This window comes from Lathyrus oleraceus, chromosome 5 (genome assembly GCF_024323335.1).
Source record: "Lathyrus oleraceus cultivar Zhongwan6 chromosome 5, CAAS_Psat_ZW6_1.0, whole genome shotgun sequence".
NCBI lineage: Eukaryota > Viridiplantae > Streptophyta > Magnoliopsida > Fabales > Fabaceae > Lathyrus > Lathyrus oleraceus.
In genome coordinates this window covers 288,606,432-288,627,553 of record NC_066583.1, presented here as the reverse complement: position 1 = coordinate 288,627,553, position 21,122 = coordinate 288,606,432, and the positions used below count along the sequence as shown (strand labels likewise).

Sequence of the window (21,122 nt, the reverse complement as noted above, 5' to 3'; positions counted from 1 at the left end):
GAGTATGATAATGATGCAATCAAACTCTAGCATGTGTCTGGGTCATCTTTGTGAGTGTGGGATGATGACACTTAAAATAGAAATTTATTCAAGGGTGTTCGTAGTTGCAAGATGAATTTGTGCAAGTATAGAGTACTTCGGAAATAATGTCATGTTCGATTCAAGATTGGAAAGCACAAAACAAAGGAAAATTTGGATTATGTGCATGAGTGATTCAAGGTATTTTGTGACTTTTACAAATGATTTTTATCACAAGATTTGAGTGCATTTCTTGAAGCAGAATTTTGAAGTCTTTACTAAATTCAAGTTGTGGAAGACAGAGGTAGAGAATCAAACAAACATAAAAATAAGTTTCTGCCGTCAGATAACAGAGTACACTAATTCGAATTTCAAGAGGTTCTATGAAAAACATGTATTTGTAAGACACCACAGCAAAATGGTGTGTCAGAGAGAATGAATAGGTCTGTAACTAAAAGAGCAAAATGTCTCTTGCTAAATGTTGGACTTCAAAATATTTCTAGGAAGAGGCGGTTAATATGACATATTATCTTCTCACAAGTCGCCATGGGCAGTTAATATGACATATTATCTTCTTAACAAGTCACTGAAGGCTTCATTGAAGGGGGAGGTTATAGAGGAGGTACATACATGTAACCTTGTTGATCTTGACAATTTAAGGATTTTTGGGTGTCCAACATAAGTGTTTATATCCAGTGAAGATCGATCCAAACTTGATTCAAAGTCGAAGAAATATATGTTGTTAGTTATTATAGGTGTTTAATTGGCTGCATTGTATGGTAAAACACTAGCTGGATTCTAATGTCTTGACTGATGTCATGACATGTTGTGAAGGTGTATGTGTAACTGCATTGTAGGTTAGAATATCTAACTGTACTCTGATGTCTTGACTAATGTCATGACATACTTGGGTAGCTTACTGCAGGATTAGCTAATACAGGATTTATTGAATGTCAAATTGGATGTGGTGACATTCATCCCTGTCAGCAGATACTGAGGAATAAAACAGTTGGTGTTCTGTTAGAGCTCAATATTCATTTCCAGTCTGGTTATCAAGGAAGTACTAGACCTGGCATAAGGCCTACTATCTGAATGTCAAACTGGATGTTATGACATTCATCATGGACAACATATACTGAACCATAGACAGAGTGGTGTTCTGCTACACTTCAGTATGGTTCTCAGTCTGTTCTTCAAAAGGTTAACAGAACTGACTTAAGGCTAAATGTGTAAATGTCAAATTGGATACTTTGACATGTATTAATGTAAGCTGCTACTATAGGATGGACAGTTTGGTCCTGTACAGTTCAGCAAACTTGTACAGTCTGTTTTCAGGAAAAACAGACTTAGCATATGGTCCTTGATGTCAAGCTGAATGTTGTGACATTCATTCCTGACAGCATATGCTATATTGTAGGTTGTTTAGTTTTTCTGTTTCAGCTTTTTCTCAGGCTATTCTTCAGGGATTCAACAGCTGAGAGAAAATCCAGGAAATCAACAACCAAGCTACATTTAATGAACCTAACAAATAACCTATTTGTTAGTAACCTAGATGTGGAATTTAGGGAAACTCGGGTGACCTTAAATTTAGGAGAATACAAGTGCAAAGCCCAAGTACTGCAATATAAAAGGATGTCGTTCCTTCATTCAGAACTGGGGATGTTGAGGCGTGAAGATTTAGTGTGTCCATCATACTTCACTGCTGTATTTTTGTGAGTCTTGTATTAGACATATCTTGTAAACCAAGCTATTATCTCGTAGATGATTGCTTTGGTGTAGGGTGTTCATTGAGTTGTAAGTGTTGTGTCACTCTAAGCTTGTAAGCGTGAGTGCTGTGTATCTTGATTAAAGCTGTTAAGCACAATCAAGAATTGTTTGAAGTGTGACTTCAAAATTGTCTTTAATATTGATTAAAGGTAGTAATCACTGAGGTGATTGAGGGGGGGGGGGGGGGGGTGATTAGGAACTCTGATCTTAGTGTAAGATTGAAATTGCATTGGGTAGGGATTAAGTGAAGAGTTGTAAACGGGTGAGTTTAGCTTTGAATTAATACTACTGATAGTGGATTTCCTCCCTGGCTTGGTAACCCCCAGATGTAGGTCATGTTGGACTGAACTGGGTAAACAATTACTTGTGTTATTTACTGCACTTACTTTTAAGTTCTGCATAATTCTTGTCTGTGCAGAATTGGATGTCATAACAACCCGTGTGACATCGAAAGTCTGATAACTAGAATTTCAATTGGCATCAGAGCAGGCACCCTGCCTGTTAATTTCTGGGTGAGATCTAGGGAAGTTACTTTCTAGTACCATGGACAAGGATATATGACACTCAAATAGACCACCCATGTTGGATGGCTCTAACTATGATGACTGGAAGCCTCGTATGATAACCTTCTTAAGGTCTCTAGATAGCAAAGTCTGGAGAGCTGTCAACAAAGGATGGGAACATCCAACGAAGACAGGTGAAGATGGAGTCAGTGTGCAAATTCCTGAAGAAGAATGAGACAAGGAGCAAGAGGCATTAGCCCTTGGTAATTCTAAGGCCTTGAATGCATTGTTCAATGGAATCAGTAAGAACATCTTCAGGCTGGTACACCACTGTGAGCTAGCTAAGGAAGTTTGGGATACCCTCAAGATAACTCATGAAGGTACTTCCAAGGTGAAGATGTCCAAACTTCAGATGCTGACCACCAAGTTTGAAAATCTGAGGATGAAAGAGGATGAGACTATTCATGACTTTCACATGAATATTCTTGAAATAGCAAACACCTCTGGTGGATTAGGTGAGAAAATGGCTGAAGAGAAACTTGTAAGAAAGATTCTCAGGTCCTTGCCTAAGAGATTTGCTATGAAGGTCACAGCCATAGAGGAGGCTCAGGACATCTGCAATATGAAGGTGGATGAGCTCATTGGTTCTCTCCAAACCTTTGAAATGGGCTTGTGTGAGAATGATGAAAAGAAGAACAAAAGCATAGCATTTGTATCAAATACTGAAGAGAATTCAGAAGAAGGAAACATTGGGGCAAATGAAAGCATTTCAGACGCCCTAGCCATGCTTGGAAGACAGTTCAACAAGTTCATAAAGAAGGTTGATCAACAGGGCAGATCCAATGTCAAGAACTCTTCATATGACATCAGTAGAAAGTCAAAATATGAAGAAAAGGTGACTCATGGCAAGGGAATCCAGTGCCATGGATGTGAAGGTTATGGTCATATTAGAGCTGAATGCCCTACATTTCTCAAAATGCAACAGAAAGGGCTAGCTGCCAACTGGTCTGAAGAAGACTCTGAGAGTGAATCTGAAGGAGAATCTGCTAAACATGTCACTGCTCTGACCAGTGTCTGTGCCTCAGAGGATAACTCAAGCGGGGATGAGCTTACCTTGGATGAACTTGCTGCATCATATAAAGAGCTATGCGTTAAAAGTGCAGAAGTATGTATCCAAGGAGAAAAGCAGAAGAAACTTATCAAAGAGCTGGAAGCGGAGAAACATAATCAGCTGAAAGTCATAGATGGTCTGAATGGTGAGATTGCTTTGCTGACAGCTAAGCTAGAACAAATGACAAAGTCCATCAGAATGTTGAACAAAGGAACTGACACTTTAGAAGAGACTCTAAAGGTAGGACAGAAGTCAGGAACCATGTCTGGTTTAGGCCTTGCTAAGAAGCCTCAAGCTGAACTCAAAAGATCTAAGGCTGAAGTTCAGAAATTCAAGCAGAAGTCACAACCGATGTCTCAACATCAGAGAACCAGAATGAGTAACCATCAGAAGAAGAAATTTCAGAGATGGAGATGTCATTACTGTGGTAGATTTGGTCACATAAAACCCTTCTGCTACAGGTTGTATGGTTATCCCAACCAGAATACTCAAGTCAGATCTAAGCAGAAGGCGTCTAAGCTTAAAGCCCCTATTAAGAAACAAAAATGGGCTGATAATCAGACAACTCATGTCAGATCTAAGCAGCAGGCATCTAAGCTTAATCGCTTCCTTGAGAATCAACAATGTGTTGCTAAACTAGCTCACACATCTCCAAGGGCTCCTACCAGACAAGACTGGTACTTTGATAGTGGCTGCTCAAGACATATGACTGGAATGAGCAACTTATTGGTGAACCTACAACCCCATGTCACAAAGTATGTGACATTTGGTGATGGAACTAAAGGAGAAGTCAAGGGTGTTGGTAAGCTGGATTGCCCTGGAGTTCCAAAACTGAGTAATGTGCTGTTAGTAAGAGGACTAACTGCTAATCTCATCAGCATAAGCCAGCTATGTGACCAAGGATTCAGTGTGAAATGCACTAGGGGAGGTTGTATGGTGTTGAATGGTCGCAACCAGGAAGTAATGAGAGGAGCCAAATCCAAAGATAACTGTTATCTATGGATATCCAAAGACTCACTCTTCTCCCCCAAGTGCCCCTTAGCCAAGGGAGAGCTGGGAGTGAAGCTGGAACATGGAAGACTTGGACAACTTCATTTAAAAGGAATGAAGAAGATCATATCCAAGGAAACAATCCTAAATCTACTTGTGAAAAGAAAGGCAGACTGTGGAAAATGTCTGATTGAAAGCTGTGAGTCATTATCAAGTATTGGTCATCCTACAAATGGAGCAGTAGCAAGGAATAAACAGATGTATGGACCACTGTCCATTGCAGAAGCTAAGTACCTAGCTTCTAGTAGCAGAGGCTCTTCACTGGTATGTATGAACCTGATGCAGACTGAGTACAATGTCACTCAGAATGTCATGACATTGAACGCTACTCAGGTTGACCAAGTTAAGGGCAAAGAGGGAATGCGCGCCTCTGAGAAATTATAGCAACTAATAATACTAGTTAGCTACTGTTTAGTAAGGCAACTTATTAAATAATTAAGAGTGCACTCTGAGTGGTCAACAAATAATAGAGATTACTCGTGCAAAAAGCGTTTACTATTCCATCGCTTCAATCCTCAGTCTTGCAGACCTTCTTCCAAAGAAAGGATTCAACTCTCCTCCGAGACGTTAATCATGTCGCACAAATCCGACTCAACCACCTACACGACCATGTCTGATTCCCCCAGCACTGAGTCTTGCAACCCTAACCGGGAGGATCCTGTTGCTAACGCTGCAACTTCGTCCCATGCAAGAAGACCTAAGGAAACGGTCTCCGGATTTTCATCAGAAATCGCTCTTGATGAACAAACAAGGGAAGGCTCGAGGTATGTGCATAAATCCATTGCAACTATTGTCACTCAGATACTATCTGGTAGTCGGAATGTTCCTGGGGTTTCTGTTCCCTTGAACACTATCATACCTGATATTGTTGCATGTCAAGATAACGCTGTAGTGTTAAGAAAGAATGTCTCTGACAATGTTGAGCAACCTGAAGCTCATGAGATTAACAAACCCTCAGGCAATGTGAGGGGTGAGAAGGTTGGTGTCACTCAAGATGTCAGTGACAACCCTAATGTTGACACTGTGAATCTGGAAGAGCTCTCTGACAATGAACTGTTGACCTCAGTTGTCCCTAGCTTAGCCAAAAGAGTTAGGACTAGGAGAGAGAAGAAGACAGTGGTGCAGAGGTCCCCAACTAGGGAGGTGGATGTGACAACTTCTCACAAGCAAAAGGTGACTCAGAGTCCCCTCAAAAGGAAAGGACATGGACCTGTAAAATCTTGGAGCAAGGAGGTGCCCAAGAAACTGAAGACCAAGGTTGTTGTGGTGGAGTCTGATTCAGATGTCCCATGTGATGTCACAACACCTCTGTCTAAGAAGAAGCCAACCACTAGCAAGCTGACTGCTAGTGTCCCAGAGGTACCTATTGACAATGTGTCATTTCATTTTGCCTCTAGTGTGAACAGGTAGAAGTATGTCTATCATAAGAGGCTGGCCTTGGAGAGGGAACTAGCTCAGAGTGCCTTGGAGTGTAAGGATATTGTGGACCTTATTAAAGAGGCAGGACTAATGAGAACTGTGACTCAACTCCCAAAGTGCTATGAGACCTTGGTGAAGGAGTTCATTGTCAATGTGTCTGAGGAATGTGCAGATGGGAAGTCCAGAGAATTCAGAAAGGTCTATGTGCGTGGCAAGTGTGTGACCTTTTCTCCTTCAGTAATCAATCTGTATTTGGGAAGAGCTGATGTAGTGCAACCAGAGCTTGAAGTGACTGACAACAAAATCTGTCAAGTCATCACTGCAAATCAAGTTCGGAAGTGGCCTCTTAAAGGGAAACTGGTGGCCAGCCAACTCAGTGTGAAGTATGCCATGCTACACAAAGTTGGAGCTGCGAACTGGGTGCCCACAAATCACAAGTCAACTGTGTCTGTGATGCTTGGAAAGTTCATCTATGCTGTTGGAACCAAGGCAAAGTTTGACTATGGTACCTACATCTTTGATCAGACCATGAAACATGCTGGGAGTTTCAGTGTGAAGGGACCTATAGCATTTCCTTCTCTCATATGTGGCATTGTGTTGAATCAATTCCCAAACATCTTGACTGACAATGACTTTGTGAAAAGAAGAGAGAGTCCATTGGCCTTCAACTACAAACTGTTTCTGGGTAAGCATGTCCCTGACATTGTCATGACATCAGGAGAAACATCCAATGTTGGCAACCAACCAGATAAAGCTGCTGTCATTGCTGTGCTCAGAGAGACTTGCAAAAAGCTGGAGGTTAGGAAGCTCGCCCTGGAAAAGCTGATTTGTCAATTGGAGATGTCTGCTGAGGATACAGATGGAGTTGCAAGGAAAACCTCCGAGGGTGAGGAGGAGACCAGTTCTGATGAGGAGGCTGATGATGAGGCTGAGGCATAAATCATTTTCTGTAATTCGGTCATTTGTGTGTAATTCTGTTTTTTTTATCTGTAATTTAAAGTGTTGCTTTGGCAACATTTTTGACAAAAAGGGGGAGTAACAGGTGATACCCCAGGACAACAGATTATGGTGTTAAAACAGATATTCATGACAGATTCAAGATTCCCTCCCCTGCAGCTGTGTGTGTGAAGTTTTTATTTAACTTCCATGTGTGTGAGTGTGCTGTCACTCTGAGTGTATTAGCTAGGTCTATTTCCTGCTAGATGTGTGATTTCCGCTGCTATGAACTCTGTTGTGGGATCAAAGTGTTTTAGCCAAAAATTTGCCAAAGGGGGAGTTTGTAGGTGTTTAATTGGCTGCATTGTATGGTAAAACACTAGCTGGATTCTAATGTCTTGACTGATGTCATTACATGTTGTGAAGGTGTATGTGTAACTGCATTGTAGGTTAGAATATCTAACTGTACTCTGATGTCTTGACTAATGTCATGACATACTTGGGTAGCTTACTGCAGGATTAGCTAATACATGATTTATTGAATGTCAAATTGGATGTGGTGACATTCATCCCTGTCAGCAGATACTGAGGAATAGAACAGTTGGTGTTCTGTTAGAGCTCAATATTCATTTCCAGTCTGGTTATCAAGGAAGTACCAGACCTGGCATAAGGCCTACTATCTGAATGTCAAACTGGATGTTATGACATTCATCATGGACAGCATATACTGAACAATAGACAGAGTGGTGTTCTACTACACTTCAGTATGGTTCTCAGTCTGTTCTTCAAAAGGTTAACAGAACTGACTTAAGGCTAAATGTGTAAATGTCAAATTGGATACTTTGACATGTATTAATGTAAGCTGCTACTGTAGGATGGACAGTTTGGTCCTGTACAGTTCAGCAAACTTGTACAGTCTGTTTTCAGGAAAAATAGACTTAGCATATGGTCCTTGATGTCAAGCTGAATGTTGTGACATTCATTCCTGACAGCATATGCTATATTGTAGGTTGTTTAGTTTTTCTGTTTCAGCTTTTTCTCAGGCTATTCTTCAGGGATTCAACAACTGAGAGAAAATCCAGGAAATCAACAACCAAGCTACATTTAATGAACCTAACAAATAGCCTATTTGTTAGTAACCTAGATGTGGAATTTAGGGAAACTCGGGTGACCTTAAATTTAGGAGAATACAAGTGCAAAGCCCAAGTACTGCAATATAAAAGGATGTCGTTCCTTCATTCAGAACTGGGGATGTTGAGGCGTGAAGATTTAGTGTGTCCATCATACTTCACTGCTGTATTTTTGTGAGTCTTGTATTAGACATATCTTGTAAACCAAGCTATTATCTCGTAGATGATTGCTTTGGTGTAGGGTGTTCATTGAGTTGTAAGTGTTGTGTCACTCTAAGCTTGTAAGCGTGAGTGCTGTGTATCTTGATTAAAGCTGTTAAGCACAATCAAGAATTGTTTGAAGTGTGACTTCAAAATTGTCTTTAATATTGATTAAAGGTAGTAATCACTGAGGTGATTGAGGGGGAGTGAGTAGGAACTCTGATCTTAGTGTAAGATTGAAATTGCATTGGGTAGGGATTAAGTGAAGAGTTGTAAACGGGTGAGTTTAGCTTTGAATTAATACTACTGATAGTGGATTTCCTCCCTGGCTTGGTAACCCCCAGATGTAGGTCATGTTGGACTGAACTGGGTAAACAATTACTTGTGTTATTTACTGCACCTTACTTTTAAGTTCTGCATAATTCTTGTCTGTGCAGAATTGGATGTCATAACAACCCGTGTGACATCAAAAGTCTGATAACTAGAATTTCAGTTATGTAAAAGGTGTGAAGCGGTTCAAGTTATAGATTCGATTAAAAATAAGATGGTAATTAACAAAGATGTTATTTTTATGAGTATTTAACATTGAAGCAATTAGTGGCAACAAATGTGTCAGCATCTGAAGGAGAAACTTCTAGGAATCAAGTGATTCAGGTGGATGTTGATCTACCATCAATGAAAAATATGCAGGTAGTGCCTAAAATACAAGAGGAACCTGACTCTAATATTGAAATTGACTACGGACCTGAAGTTTCAAAAGTATATGATTATAACCAAGCAACAAAAAGATATAGGTAAGAAGACTTGACAACCTATGCATTTCTTACTAATTATGGAGACCCCCTTCCACCTTTCGAGAGGCTATAGCTAGCTAGGAGAAAGATAGGTGGATGTGTGCAGTATTGGAGGAGACAAAGATCTTGAAGGAAAATCAGATATGTGAGCTTGTTTAGCTTCATACGGGAAAAAAGCCATCAACTATAAGTGGATGCCCAAGAGAAAACCAACAGTAATAGAAAAACAAGGGAAAACGTTCAAGGCTCGTCTTATAGTAAATGGGTACTCACGACATAAGGGAAATGACTATGATGAAATTTTCTTTCCGATCATCAAACATACTTATATCAGAGGAATGTTAGGTTTGGTAGCAATCGAGACATGCATTTAGAGCAGACGGATGTGAAGATAACATTTCTTCATGGTAATCTAGATGAGCAAATTTATAAGGAGAAGGCAAAGGGGTTTAATGACACTGGACATGACCGACTAGTTTGTAAATTGAAGAGATCTTTGTATGGTTTAAAGCAGTCTTCAAGACAATGGTACAAGCACTTTGATTCATACATGCTTTAGATTGACTACAGAAGGTATGATTATGAAAGTTGTGTTTATGTTACGAGCCTTGATGATGACTCTTTTATTTTTCTATTAGTGTATGTTTATTGCTGCTAACCATTTATATGACGTAAATGAATTGAAAATCATGTTGAGAAAGGAGTTTGACATGAAAAACTTAGGTGCTGATAAGAAGATTCTTGGTATGGAAACTCGTAGGGATATGATAGAAAATTATAACTCTAAAATAAGATATGTTGAAAAGGTACTATACAAGTTTGACATGAGTAATTCGAAGGCTGTAGGTACTCCATTGGTGAATCACTTCAAGCTCTCATTGGATCAGTGTCTAAAGACATGTGCAAAAGTTAAGTATATGTCAAAGGTCCCTTAAGTTAGTGTTGGTTGTTTAATGTATGCTATGGTGTCTAGTATACCATATTTGGCATAAGCTGTAAGTCAAGTTTGTAAGTTTATGTATAAATCGAGAAAACCTCATTAGGAAGTAGTTAAGTAGATTTTCAGGTACTTGAAGGGTACAACGGATCATCGTATCATGTTTAGCAGCGAACATGGTGATCCTTCGGTTGTAGGATATGTTGATTTAGACTATGTTGATGATATGTATGATAGAAGGTCTACAAAAGGGTATGTCTTTATTACTTTAGCGAAGGACCCGTTTGTTGGAAATCATGGGTTCAATTCATAGTCGACAACTGAAGTAGAGCACATGGTAACACGTGAAATTGCAAAAGAGTGCCATTTATTTGATATACAATCAGGTGTATCATGTCAGGACCAAGCATATTGATCAGAGATTTCACAAGATCAGAGAGTTACTTGCATCTAGGCAAATATTACTTGAAAACGGTCATACTATAGAGAATGTAGCTGATATATTGACCTAACAAGTCATCAGTGACAAGTTCAAGCATTACTTAGACTTGTTACATGTTTTTCAGTATTAAGCAGGAGGTGTACCTTGCTAGGATATGATCGATAAATCTTCATAAGGTTTGATACTCATCAAGGTAAATATTGTTGAGTAGGACTCATATTAAGACAAAGAAGAACACAATATGAGAGAATTGAAACGAAGTCTTTATGAGATAATGGAAATTGTGTGCTTCTCATTGATCTGAATAGAATATATATACATCAATGTGTAACATTTGGTCAACTATCTAATTATGATACAACATAATTATAGGAAACTAATTATAACAAAATATTCTATTCTATCACACCCCCGCAGTCGAAGCGGGAGGTTCACAGACGCTTAGACTGGTTCGAAAATCATCAAAGAGAATGCGAGGAAGTCCTTTGGTGAAGATGTCTGTGATCTGATGTCTTGAGGGAACATGAAGGACGCGAGCCTGACCACGAGCTACCTTTTCCCGAACAAAATGAATGTCCATCTCAATATGCTTAGTACGCTGATGCTGCACAGGATTACCAGATAAATAGATGGCACTAACATTGTCACAATACACCAAAGTGACCTGAGGAATAGGAAAATGGAGTTCCAGGAGAAGATTCCGAATCCAACATGATTTGGAGACAACATTGGCAACCCCCTATATTCGGCTTCAACACTAGAATGAGAGAGACTTGACTGCCTTTTGGAAGACCAAGAAATAAGGTTGTCACATAGAAAAACACAGTACCCAGATGTAGAACGTCTGGTGTCAGGACATCCACCCCAATCAGCGCCAGTGTAGGAGATAAGCTTTGTAATGGGAGATGGGGATAAGTGTAGTCCAAAATGTAAGGTGCCCTGAACATAGCGCAAAATATGCTTAAGAGCAAGCATGTATTCCGTGCGAGGGGCATTGCATGTGAAGACAAACTTGTTGAACAGCATGTGATATATCAGGTTGAGTGAAGGTGAGATACTGTTGGGCCCCTGCAAGACTCCGATACAAGGAGGGATCCTCATAAGAAGTGTCGTAGAAGGTGTTGAGTTTCTGCTTGGTGTCAACAGGAGTGGCTGATGGTTTACAGGACGCCATGCCAGCACGTTCAATGATCTCTGATGCATAAGTGCTTTGACTGAGAAATATTCCATCAGAATGACGAGATACTGCAATACCCAAAAAGTAACTCAGAGGGCCCAAATCCTTCATTGCAAATTCAGATGCTAAGAGTGACATAATTGATTTGCAGAGGACCTGAGTGGAGGTGATGAGGATGATGTCGTCTACATACAGTAGAATGTATGCCATGTCTAAACCTTGTCGATATATGAAGAGGGAGTGGTATGATGTGCTATGGCGAAAACCAATGGTGGCGACATAGTCAGTAAAACGTTGGTACCATGCCCTAGGCGCTTGCTTGAGACCATACAATGACTTTTTCAACCGACATACATAATCTGGATGACGGAGTTCGCGGAAACCCAATGGCTGATGCATGTAAACAGTCTCATGAAGATCACCATGTAAAAAGGCATTCTGGACATCCAGTTGATGAATGGGCCAGGATTTGGATAGAGCAATGGTAAGCACTGTTCGAATGGTAGCAGGTTTCACCATGGGGCTAAAAGTCTCATCACAATCCACACCTGCAACTCGTGACCTGCCATCACCTACAAGACGAGCCTTATAACGCTCAAATGAGCCATCCGAATTTTTCTTATGCCTAAAAATCCACATATATCGAATAATATTAGCATCACAAGGATGGGGAACTAAATCCCACGTCTTATTTCGAATAAGAGCATCAAATTCAGATTGCATTGCGGATTTCCAATTCGGGTCTGATAAGGCTAGTTTGGGGTTTTTAGGTATGGGAGAGATGGTGTGGTTAGAGTGAGAGATTGATAAGTTAAATATCGTGCGGGGTTTGACAATGCCTTTCATGCTTCGGGTGGTGATGGTTCGTGTAGGTGAAGGTGGATGCGGTTGAATTGATGGTGATGATGGAGAATTTATTGTAATGGATGTGTTGATCGAAGAGGTAGAAAATGGTGATTGTTGGTTTATTGAGGGTAGTGGTTGGTCAATTGGGATTATGGGTGTTGGTTGGTTATGTGCAATAGGTGGTGAAATTTGATTTTGCCACTGATGTATAAGGTAGGGGTGAAGGTCATCATCTAGGAATTGATAAGAGTGAGGTGAAGGGGAGTGTATCTTGGTGAAGGGAAATTGAGTTTCATCAAAGATAACATGCCTCGGAATTATTAATTTTTTATTAGACAAATCAAAACACTTATAACCTCAATGATTCGGCGGATAACCCAAGAAAACACACAGAGTAGAGCGGGGTTGTAACTTATGAATGGTAGATGACGGGAATAATGTATAACATAGACAACCAAAGACTCTGAGATGTGTGTAGGTGGGATCACGAAGGTACATGAGTTGTGTTGGTGACTGATTATGAAGTGTTTTACAGGGAATAATATTTAACAGGTAAGTTGCCATGTGGAGAGCATGATGCCAAAACGAGGGGGGAACAAAAGAATGAGCTAACATAGTGCGTATCATATTATTAATGGTTCTTATTTTGCGTTCCGCCTTCCCATTTTGTGAGGATGTGTGGGGACAAGAGAAATGAAAAACTAGACCATGATCAGTGCAATATTTTTGAAAAAGCTCATTATTATATTCACCGTCATTGTCACATTGAAAAGTTTTGACTTTTTGCAAAAATTGAGTTTGAATGAGTTGAGTAAGTGACTTGAATGTTTCAAACACATGAGATTTTCTGCTAATAGGAAAAGTCCACAAGAAGTTTGTAAAATCATCTAAGAATAAGACATAATAATTATGACCAGCAAAACTTAAAATTGGAGATGTCCATAAGTCACTATGCAAAATGTCAAAAGGCATCAAAGTCGTAGTTTGAGAATCAAAAAATGGAAATTTAACTTGTTTGCCTAAAACACAATAGTCACAAACGACATAAGAATTAAAAGGTTCACAACATATAAACTTATTTTTGCAAAGGGAATTCAAAACAGACACGCCAGGATGACCAAGACGACTATGCCAAAGACTGGATGTGAGACCGGCAAAATTGGGAGGAGTGGTAACTGGATAAAGATCTCCACGACTGTCACATCTGAGAAGGGTGATCCCCGTCTGAAAATCAGAGATAGTAAAACCAAAAGGATCAAAGGAAACAGAAACATTGTTGTCAGTGGTGAGTCGTCTCACAGAAATTAAATTTTTAATAATTTTCGGGGCATGCAGGACATGGTTAGGTGAAGGGGTTGGTGAGATGTGGTTATTTGTGTGTCCAGTGCCGTGAATTGGAATTCCATGGCCACTGCCTACAATGACTTTCTGATTTGAATTACTTACAGGAAAATAAGACGAGAGATTACCTTGTGATGCGGCTGTGTGAGATGTTGCGCCCGTGTCCATGTACCACTGATTGTCAGGAGTGTGGAGTGACATGGTGTGCATTGCGGTCTCAATGTCTGTCGGTATCTGAGATGAGGTAGAGGTTGCATACACCTGAGGATGCTGTCCTAGAATGCATGGCTGCTTAGGAGGATCGGCAGGGTGTGTCCACTGAGAGGTGGGATACGGACACGGTGGCATAGTCCATGGTGGTGGAGTCCAACCCCATGGTTGCCAGGTTGGGTACTGCTGTTGCTGTTGCCAAGGAGGAGCGGACCAAGGTGAGGGAGCGTTGGGAGCTCCAGACTGAAGTGCATTGCGGTTACCACGTCCTTCTCCACGACCCTGGTTGCCACGGGAGCGAGAACGGTTGTCGGGGCGACGGTTGCCACGCTGAGAGGTGTCTTTAGTAGGTTTTAGTTGAGTGGTGTGCATAGCAGCATGAGAGCATGTGTTTTCCATCTTAGCCATACCGGCTTATTCTAAAGTGAGCATGGAACGAGCCTGATAGAATGCCGGAAGAGGGTTTCTCTGACGAATCAAAGTAGAAACACTGCGGTAAGCTTCTAGGAGACCAGAGATCAACTGAAGGACCAGACGATGATTGTTGACAGGGGAACCGACATTTCTCAATTGATAAGAAAGCATCTTAAGACGCTGACAATAAGCTGAGACATTGGGAAAATCCTCCATACGAGTGTTAGAAAACTCTTGCTCAAGAGTGACAACTCTAGCATTTTGGTTGTCCTGAAAAATATCTTCCAAGCGATTCCATGCTTCCATTGCAGTGGAGTTGGATTCTAGAATAGTGGTCAGCAAATCGGTAGAAATAGTGGAATAAATCCATTGAAGAACGGTGTCATCAAGAGTGGACCATTGTTCATGGTTTGCATCGGTAATGGCTGGTGGCTCTTTTCCGATAGATGGAACAATGTGATGCAGGACTCGATGTGAGCGAGCATGGATGCGGAAAAGCTCGGCCCAGGTACCATATTGATCTTTTTCCATCTCAAGAATAATAGGAATGTGGTTCCTAATATTGGAGACGGCAAGTACAGGATGAAACTCCGATTTGGAACCTCGAAACGTGGTGTTCTTAGATTGGCCAGAATCCCCAGTATCAGCGGATTTGTGGGTATCGGCGGCACTGTGTTCTAAATGGTCTGATTCAGACATGGCTGCAGGTGCGACAGCGGCGACGCAAACAGAGGAGGAAGGCGAGAGAATATGGTGGTTCTCGTGTTCGACGGCGGCGGTACAGAGTACAGTAGTCCTGTTGCGGCGGCAGACTTCGAGGAGGGAGAAGAAGCGTGCGGCGGCGGACTGAATGAGGGAGAAGAAGAAACACGTTTTTTTTTTTTTAGAAAGAGGGATCGGTTAGGCTCTGATACCATGTAAGATAATGGAAATTGTGTGCTTCTCATTGATCTGAATAGAATATATATATATCAATGTGTAATATTTGGTCAACTATCTAAATATGATACAACATAATTATAGGAAACTAATTACAACTAATTATAACAAAATATTCTATTCTATCAATCTTATGCCAAACTTATTGTTATGGGTAGGTAATCGAGGGATGCGAGGGGAATAACTCTTGTGGTACTGTTGAAAGATATTATTGAAACTTGAATCATAGTATTATAGATATTACTTATAACATTGTAAGCTTAATTATTAGATAGAAATCAAGAAAACTATAATTACTCTATAGTTATAGAGGTAAACATCATTGACCGAATTGTATTAATAAAAATCAATCATGTTTATTGTCTTTTTATATTTATATTGGTTGCTGCTAAGAATACTTTTCAAAGTACAAGTCATATATCAAAATAGAAAAGTTTAATTTTTTAAGAAATTGAAATGCACGAATTTTGAAGACTATTTCTATTATGGAAATTCCTCGGTGCATATATTAGCATTTGTGTTCTTTTTTTTTTTAAATGGAACCTGCACACAATGTTTTCAATCGGCTTCTCAGAGGCTCCTAGCCTACAACTGTCAAAACAATGTATCTGGATATGTTTAGTGCATGTGCTAACGTGTATATACAGTTATGAACAGTTTCTTCCAACTTTTCACTATACATTATTAGGATAGTGTCAAAAAAATATGAGAAGAGAACACAATATCTTTAATTACCGAAGGAAGAGTTGCCATATAAATGATCAAAATCATCTTTAGCAGTAGTTGAAATGGGTAGTTTTTCGAACAGTTCAATTATTCCCCATTGGAACATTCTTAAGAGATTAATACTACCTCTGGTCCTTAATATAATTTTCTTTTAATTTTTAGATTCACGAAGAATTAATGCATCTGGACTATATATATAATCTAAATACATTGTTTGTCAAAATTCTGCTAAACTCTATTTGCTTTGAAACATTACTATGAAAATTGATTAAAATCCTATACAGATTTCTAAACTAGCAGAAGTTTTTTTATTAATAATAACTATTTATTATTTTATATATGGAATGCACATGATCTGCTTAAACTAATCTATACTATCAGCTCTCTTTTCGCCTTTCTGTTTCTGCTGTGATCCCAAATCCCATGTTTGATCTCGATTCTTCTCTCCGCTTCAATATAATAGGATACCTCTTCTGTGTCCTAGTAGTTGGGAAAAACACCAACTTATCTTCTTCAGCAGGAACCCAACTGCAATTGAATTGAAAACCAGACATTAGTACTGCTTTTATGTTGTTGAAATTAGTCTAACATGTACTCATTGATAACAAGCAAAACGTTTGTACCTGAAGCGCGTGACAAAGCGGTGAAGAAAAACCGAAAGAACAACTCTTGCAAGTTCATAGCCCGGGCACAACCTTGGTCCTCCTCCAAATGGTGTAAATACATTCCCAGGGGTTGCTACAGCTTCTGAGTTATTATTACTCTGATCAATTATGATCACAAGTTTTTATAAGCAACTGAAGAATGTGATTCAACTTAATATAATAAAATGTGTTTGATTTACCTGCCATCTCCATGGATTGAAGGTGCGGGCATCTTTGAAATATTCTGGATTCAAATGCACAGCACGAAACGATGCAATGACCTTCCATCCCTTTGGAATAGTGTAACCTATTATTGCAATGTGAAGCATTGTAAATTGACATGTTCTTTGTGTCTTTGTCTATTAGTACTACATATGATATGATATACATTTTTGTTTTCGTTTATTACCTTTTATGTCGATGTCTGTTGTTGTTCTCCTAAATATCGCACCGATTATGTTTGCCACCCTTAAGGTCTCATTCACAACCTGTATAGCACAAACCAATTATTGTTAACATACAGAGAGGATTGAGTTATGTTACATAAATAATATATACTTACACATTGAGAAAATGCCATTGATTTGTAATCTGTCCATTCCAGTGCTGCCCCTGGCTCACTCCTTGCTCTGATTTGTTCATGTTCTTCCTGCCAGATAACACAATTCAAGTCTCAAATAATGCTTAAACTCTTGCGCCACCAAGAACAATTATACTAGTTTTAGAAATATTATGATGTTTGAGAGTACACTATAATATGATCCTAGGAGAATAACTTTGCAGCAGAATAAGTCCCCTTCTACTTTCTGCAAAGTGGCCTGATAAGGTTGCAGGGTATTTTTGTCTTTTGAACACACGGACAAACAATCTGGTCAAAAGACCAGACACTAAGCGTGCGGTATGGATGTAATAATTTCGACCACTGTCTCTCCTATAATAATATTTTCTTGTGTGTATATGCATAATGCAAGTGTACGAGTACTATTCTACCATGTTTCCACATGCGGGTACAAATAATGTTTTATTTACAGTCCCAAAAAGTCTCAATATTCATTTTGTCAAAAAAATCTGTGAATCTGAGCAAGAATAGTGAATTACTCCAAAAATTGATGAAGATCACCGCCTCAAAAGATTCAACCTGTGGCTGCTGTTAAGTCAAGCCAATGCATTGTTTTCAAGTTTTCAATGTACTATTAATCAATTAACTGCAGTGAAAATTTTAAAGGGAGATGTACAAGTTTTGAAACGAATCTATTTAACGTGCACAAAACAACAAAACCAACCTCAACTCTTCTACTATTAAAAGAATCATATAGCTTCCAGAAGTATTTATGTAGACTTATAACTTAATTTTTTTTAATAATTTATAATTAAGTGATACTAGTATTACTAGATTAAGAAGAGTTATAAACATAAAAGTCCATATATTCAAAGTAAGACCGTTTTTGAGTCTCTGAGGGTGTGTGTGTAAGACAGATTATTGCACAAAAATTTGAGACGACTCATACGAGATTATGGTGTAGAATGAAGAGAATAAGATAAGAAAAAGAAGGTTTGAAAGAAAGCATCACCACACGTTGGAGTGGAATGTGGATCAGATGGTGGGGTTTCTAGCAACCACAACCATATGGTCTTATTAGTCTAAAACACAATTAAATCATTTCATCATCACTATTAGTATATAGACGATAAACCAAAATAAGAAAACCAAACAAAAGAACAAAAAATTTTCTTACAAAGAAAAGTAAACAAGATGCACGTGTAACTTTGTAGCGTAGCCACAAGACAAGAAGCCGCCTAATTTGATTCTTATGTCTTTGATTAGCCAAATATTGTGGTAACTAATTACGTACCTTGAGCTGTGCCAAAGCCAAAGGAGTCTCATTGAGGAACTTGATGGCAAGAGTCATAATAGTAGAAGTAGTTTCATAACCAGCTACAAGCAAAGCCAACATAAAATCAACAATTTCCTCGTCCGAGAATTGTTCACCTGATGCCAACAATGCTCCAAGCATGTCATTCTTTTTCTCTTCCTTTGTCTCAAACTCTTTTCTCCTATTCCTCACAACTACTGTCAGTGCCTCTGCCACCTTCGTTCTTGCCTTGATGGCTCTGCGGTAGGTGGGAGACAGAAGAGGAAAAGGAATAGTGAAAAAGCCTTCAATTACAAGCATGTACTCTTTCCTTAAACTCTCTGTCCATTCATCTGGATCAAAACTCATCAACTGTTTCACTGTCAACTCAAATGTTATCTGCAACAAACAAATATATTCATCATTTTTACTACTATACCATACCTGTATTCAAAATAAATAAAATAAAAAGTAAAGTCACTTTTTTAATTGCATGCTATATAGCTCTCTATGATGATGACCCTAAAGTTTTATATTCAGAATGATTATTCTCCCTTTAGCATGAAAATCTTTTCGGTTAAGTTAACGTGATGCAAAGATTATGGACACATTGTACCCAACCATGGAATCCGACTCATTATTTACATCAACATCACAATCACTCACATGCCAACACATTTTAATAAAGAGCAATGGTGTTCTTACACCCTAAATGTACATTAATATTTATAACAAACTCTTATAAATAAAAAATAATATTTTTACTTTTAAAATTATTTTTATAACATAAATATAAAATTTGTGATTAATCAATTTTATTATTGAATTAACAAATTAGTAATCACATATTTTCTTATAATTCATTAATTAAGTTTACTACTTCATTAATCAATAAATATTATAAAATTAATCAAGTTCTAACATTAAAATATAAAATATAATAATAAGTCTTTATACTCTATTATATTTTATATTTTAATGTTAAAACGTTAATGTTATGAAATTTACTGATTAATGAATTAATAAATTTAGTTAATAAATTATAAGTAAAATACGTATTTAATAATCTATATTTTTGTGGTTAATGTAATAATAAAATTGATTAATTATAAATTTTATATTTATATTATAAAAATATTTTTAAAAATATTTTTTTTTTTAAAAAAGAAAATTATTATTCACTATACTATGAATAATATTAGATGTAAGTATTTGATGTATAAATTGGTATAAGAATAACATTATTGTTTAGTAAATTAATTTTTTAAACTTTCACTAATATTGTATAAAAATTCATATATTCAAAATTAAATGACAAAAATATAAAATTAACTTATAGAACTAAAAAGTTAAAATTAAAGATCAAGATAATAAAATAATGAATAAATAACAGAGAAAGTTGGTGATGGTCCACAACCTGCCCACCCCACACAACTGGCCCATATGAAATGATGATGCCAACTGATAAACTCAACTATAGACTCTAGTAACTCAAACTTTGATAATTTAGGAAAGTTAAACAAAAATTTGATTTAGTTTTATATTTGAATGGAACCAGAATTCACTTTTAAACTGAATTAGGTGGATCGTATACGGATGGTAGAAAAAAATGAAACATAAATAAAAATATTATTATTATTAAATGACTAACCTTCTTAGCTTCCTCCATGAGAAGAATCCGGTCGGACCAAGAATCTATGTTGAGCCGGATGAGTCGGTCTATATCATAAAGAAGATGATCTTTAATGATGGACGAATTAGCGAAGCTCATGGTGAGAGAATGCATTTTCTTGTGAAGAGAGCCTTTCATGAGAAGCAGCGAGTGTTTTCCGAGAAGGTTCGATATTGAACCGGGGTAGCTACATTCGAAAAGCTTATCGTTCGTGAGAATGAACCGGTTCGTTTCTGGATCAGTCGAGAAAACTGTCGGTTCACCAAAAACATGGCTAGTGAAGACTGAACCGTATCGGTTGACTCGCTGATCCAGAAAAGGCTCTGGATTGTCAGTCTTGTATGCTGATATCATCTGTAAGGTTTCTCCGATGAACGGTAAACCGAGATTCCCCGGCGGTAGTCGGAGTCTACCGTAACGGAGTTTTCTGAGAAGGAAGAGAAAGACGAAGAAGAAAATGAAGAAGAAGACTAAATAAGCCATTGAATTGGAAATACTGAAAATAATATTTTAATTTATCTATGTATTTGTATGTGTGTATATAATTGAAATCGATAAATAAATAAATAAATTTAGAGAAATAAGAAGAATGTGAATTGTGAAAGAAGTAGAAGCATTAATGGAGTGAGAACGGGCACACGAGTGGGCGTCTGAAGAAATAAATGTTTGGGATATTTTGGAATCTGTTACTTTTTTTCTTCTTCTTTTCTTCTCTCTCAAAATATACTTTTTCTTTTTATCACTATTTTTTTAGAAACAAAATATCTATTTGTATACAAAACTTTTTTTTTTGGTGAAAGTATGGGAAAGTATCTGTTTTATTAGTCTCCTCTTCCTTTGTTTTATGATAATAATTCTTTTTTTAAAACCTGTCAACGGAAATTAAGAGAATATTTATAATTGAAAAGAAAAGTTGGTCCAGTAGAATCATGAACTTATAAACTTAATTAATAAATTTCTTTTTCTACTATAAGAAATATAAATAGAAAAAA

The 21,122-nt window shown here is 38.0% G+C and overlaps 1 protein-coding gene across 1 annotated transcript; it reads right to left on the bottom strand.

The window, feature by feature from the left end:
* Nucleotides 1-16,105: 16,105 nt before the first annotated feature.
* Nucleotides 16,106-20,858, bottom strand: LOC127083957 (cytochrome P450 90A1). Its single transcript, XM_051024322.1, has 7 exons — nt 20,110-20,858; nt 18,459-18,857; nt 17,168-17,254; nt 17,015-17,093; nt 16,806-16,912; nt 16,585-16,724; nt 16,106-16,489 (listed from the first exon to the last, which is right to left on the bottom strand). The coding sequence occupies exons 1-7, from the start codon at nt 20,611-20,613 to the stop codon at nt 16,339-16,341; spliced, it is 1,467 nt and encodes a 488-aa protein (XP_050880279.1). The 5' UTR covers nt 20,614-20,858; the 3' UTR covers nt 16,106-16,338.
* Nucleotides 20,859-21,122: the final 264 nt, after the last annotated feature.

Coding starts and splice junctions, on each gene's coding strand:
- LOC127083957 (XM_051024322.1), bottom strand. CDS start 20,613: ATGGCTTATTTAGTCTTCTTCTTCATTTTCTTCTTCGTCTTTCTCTTC. Junction 16,913..17,014: donor AACAGACATCGACATAAAAG/GTAATAAACGAA, acceptor TTGCAATAATAG/GTTACACTATTCCAAAGGGA. Junction 16,725..16,805: donor TCAATCCATGGAGATGGCAG/GTAAATCAAACA, acceptor ATAATTGATCAG/AGTAATAATAACTCAGAAGC.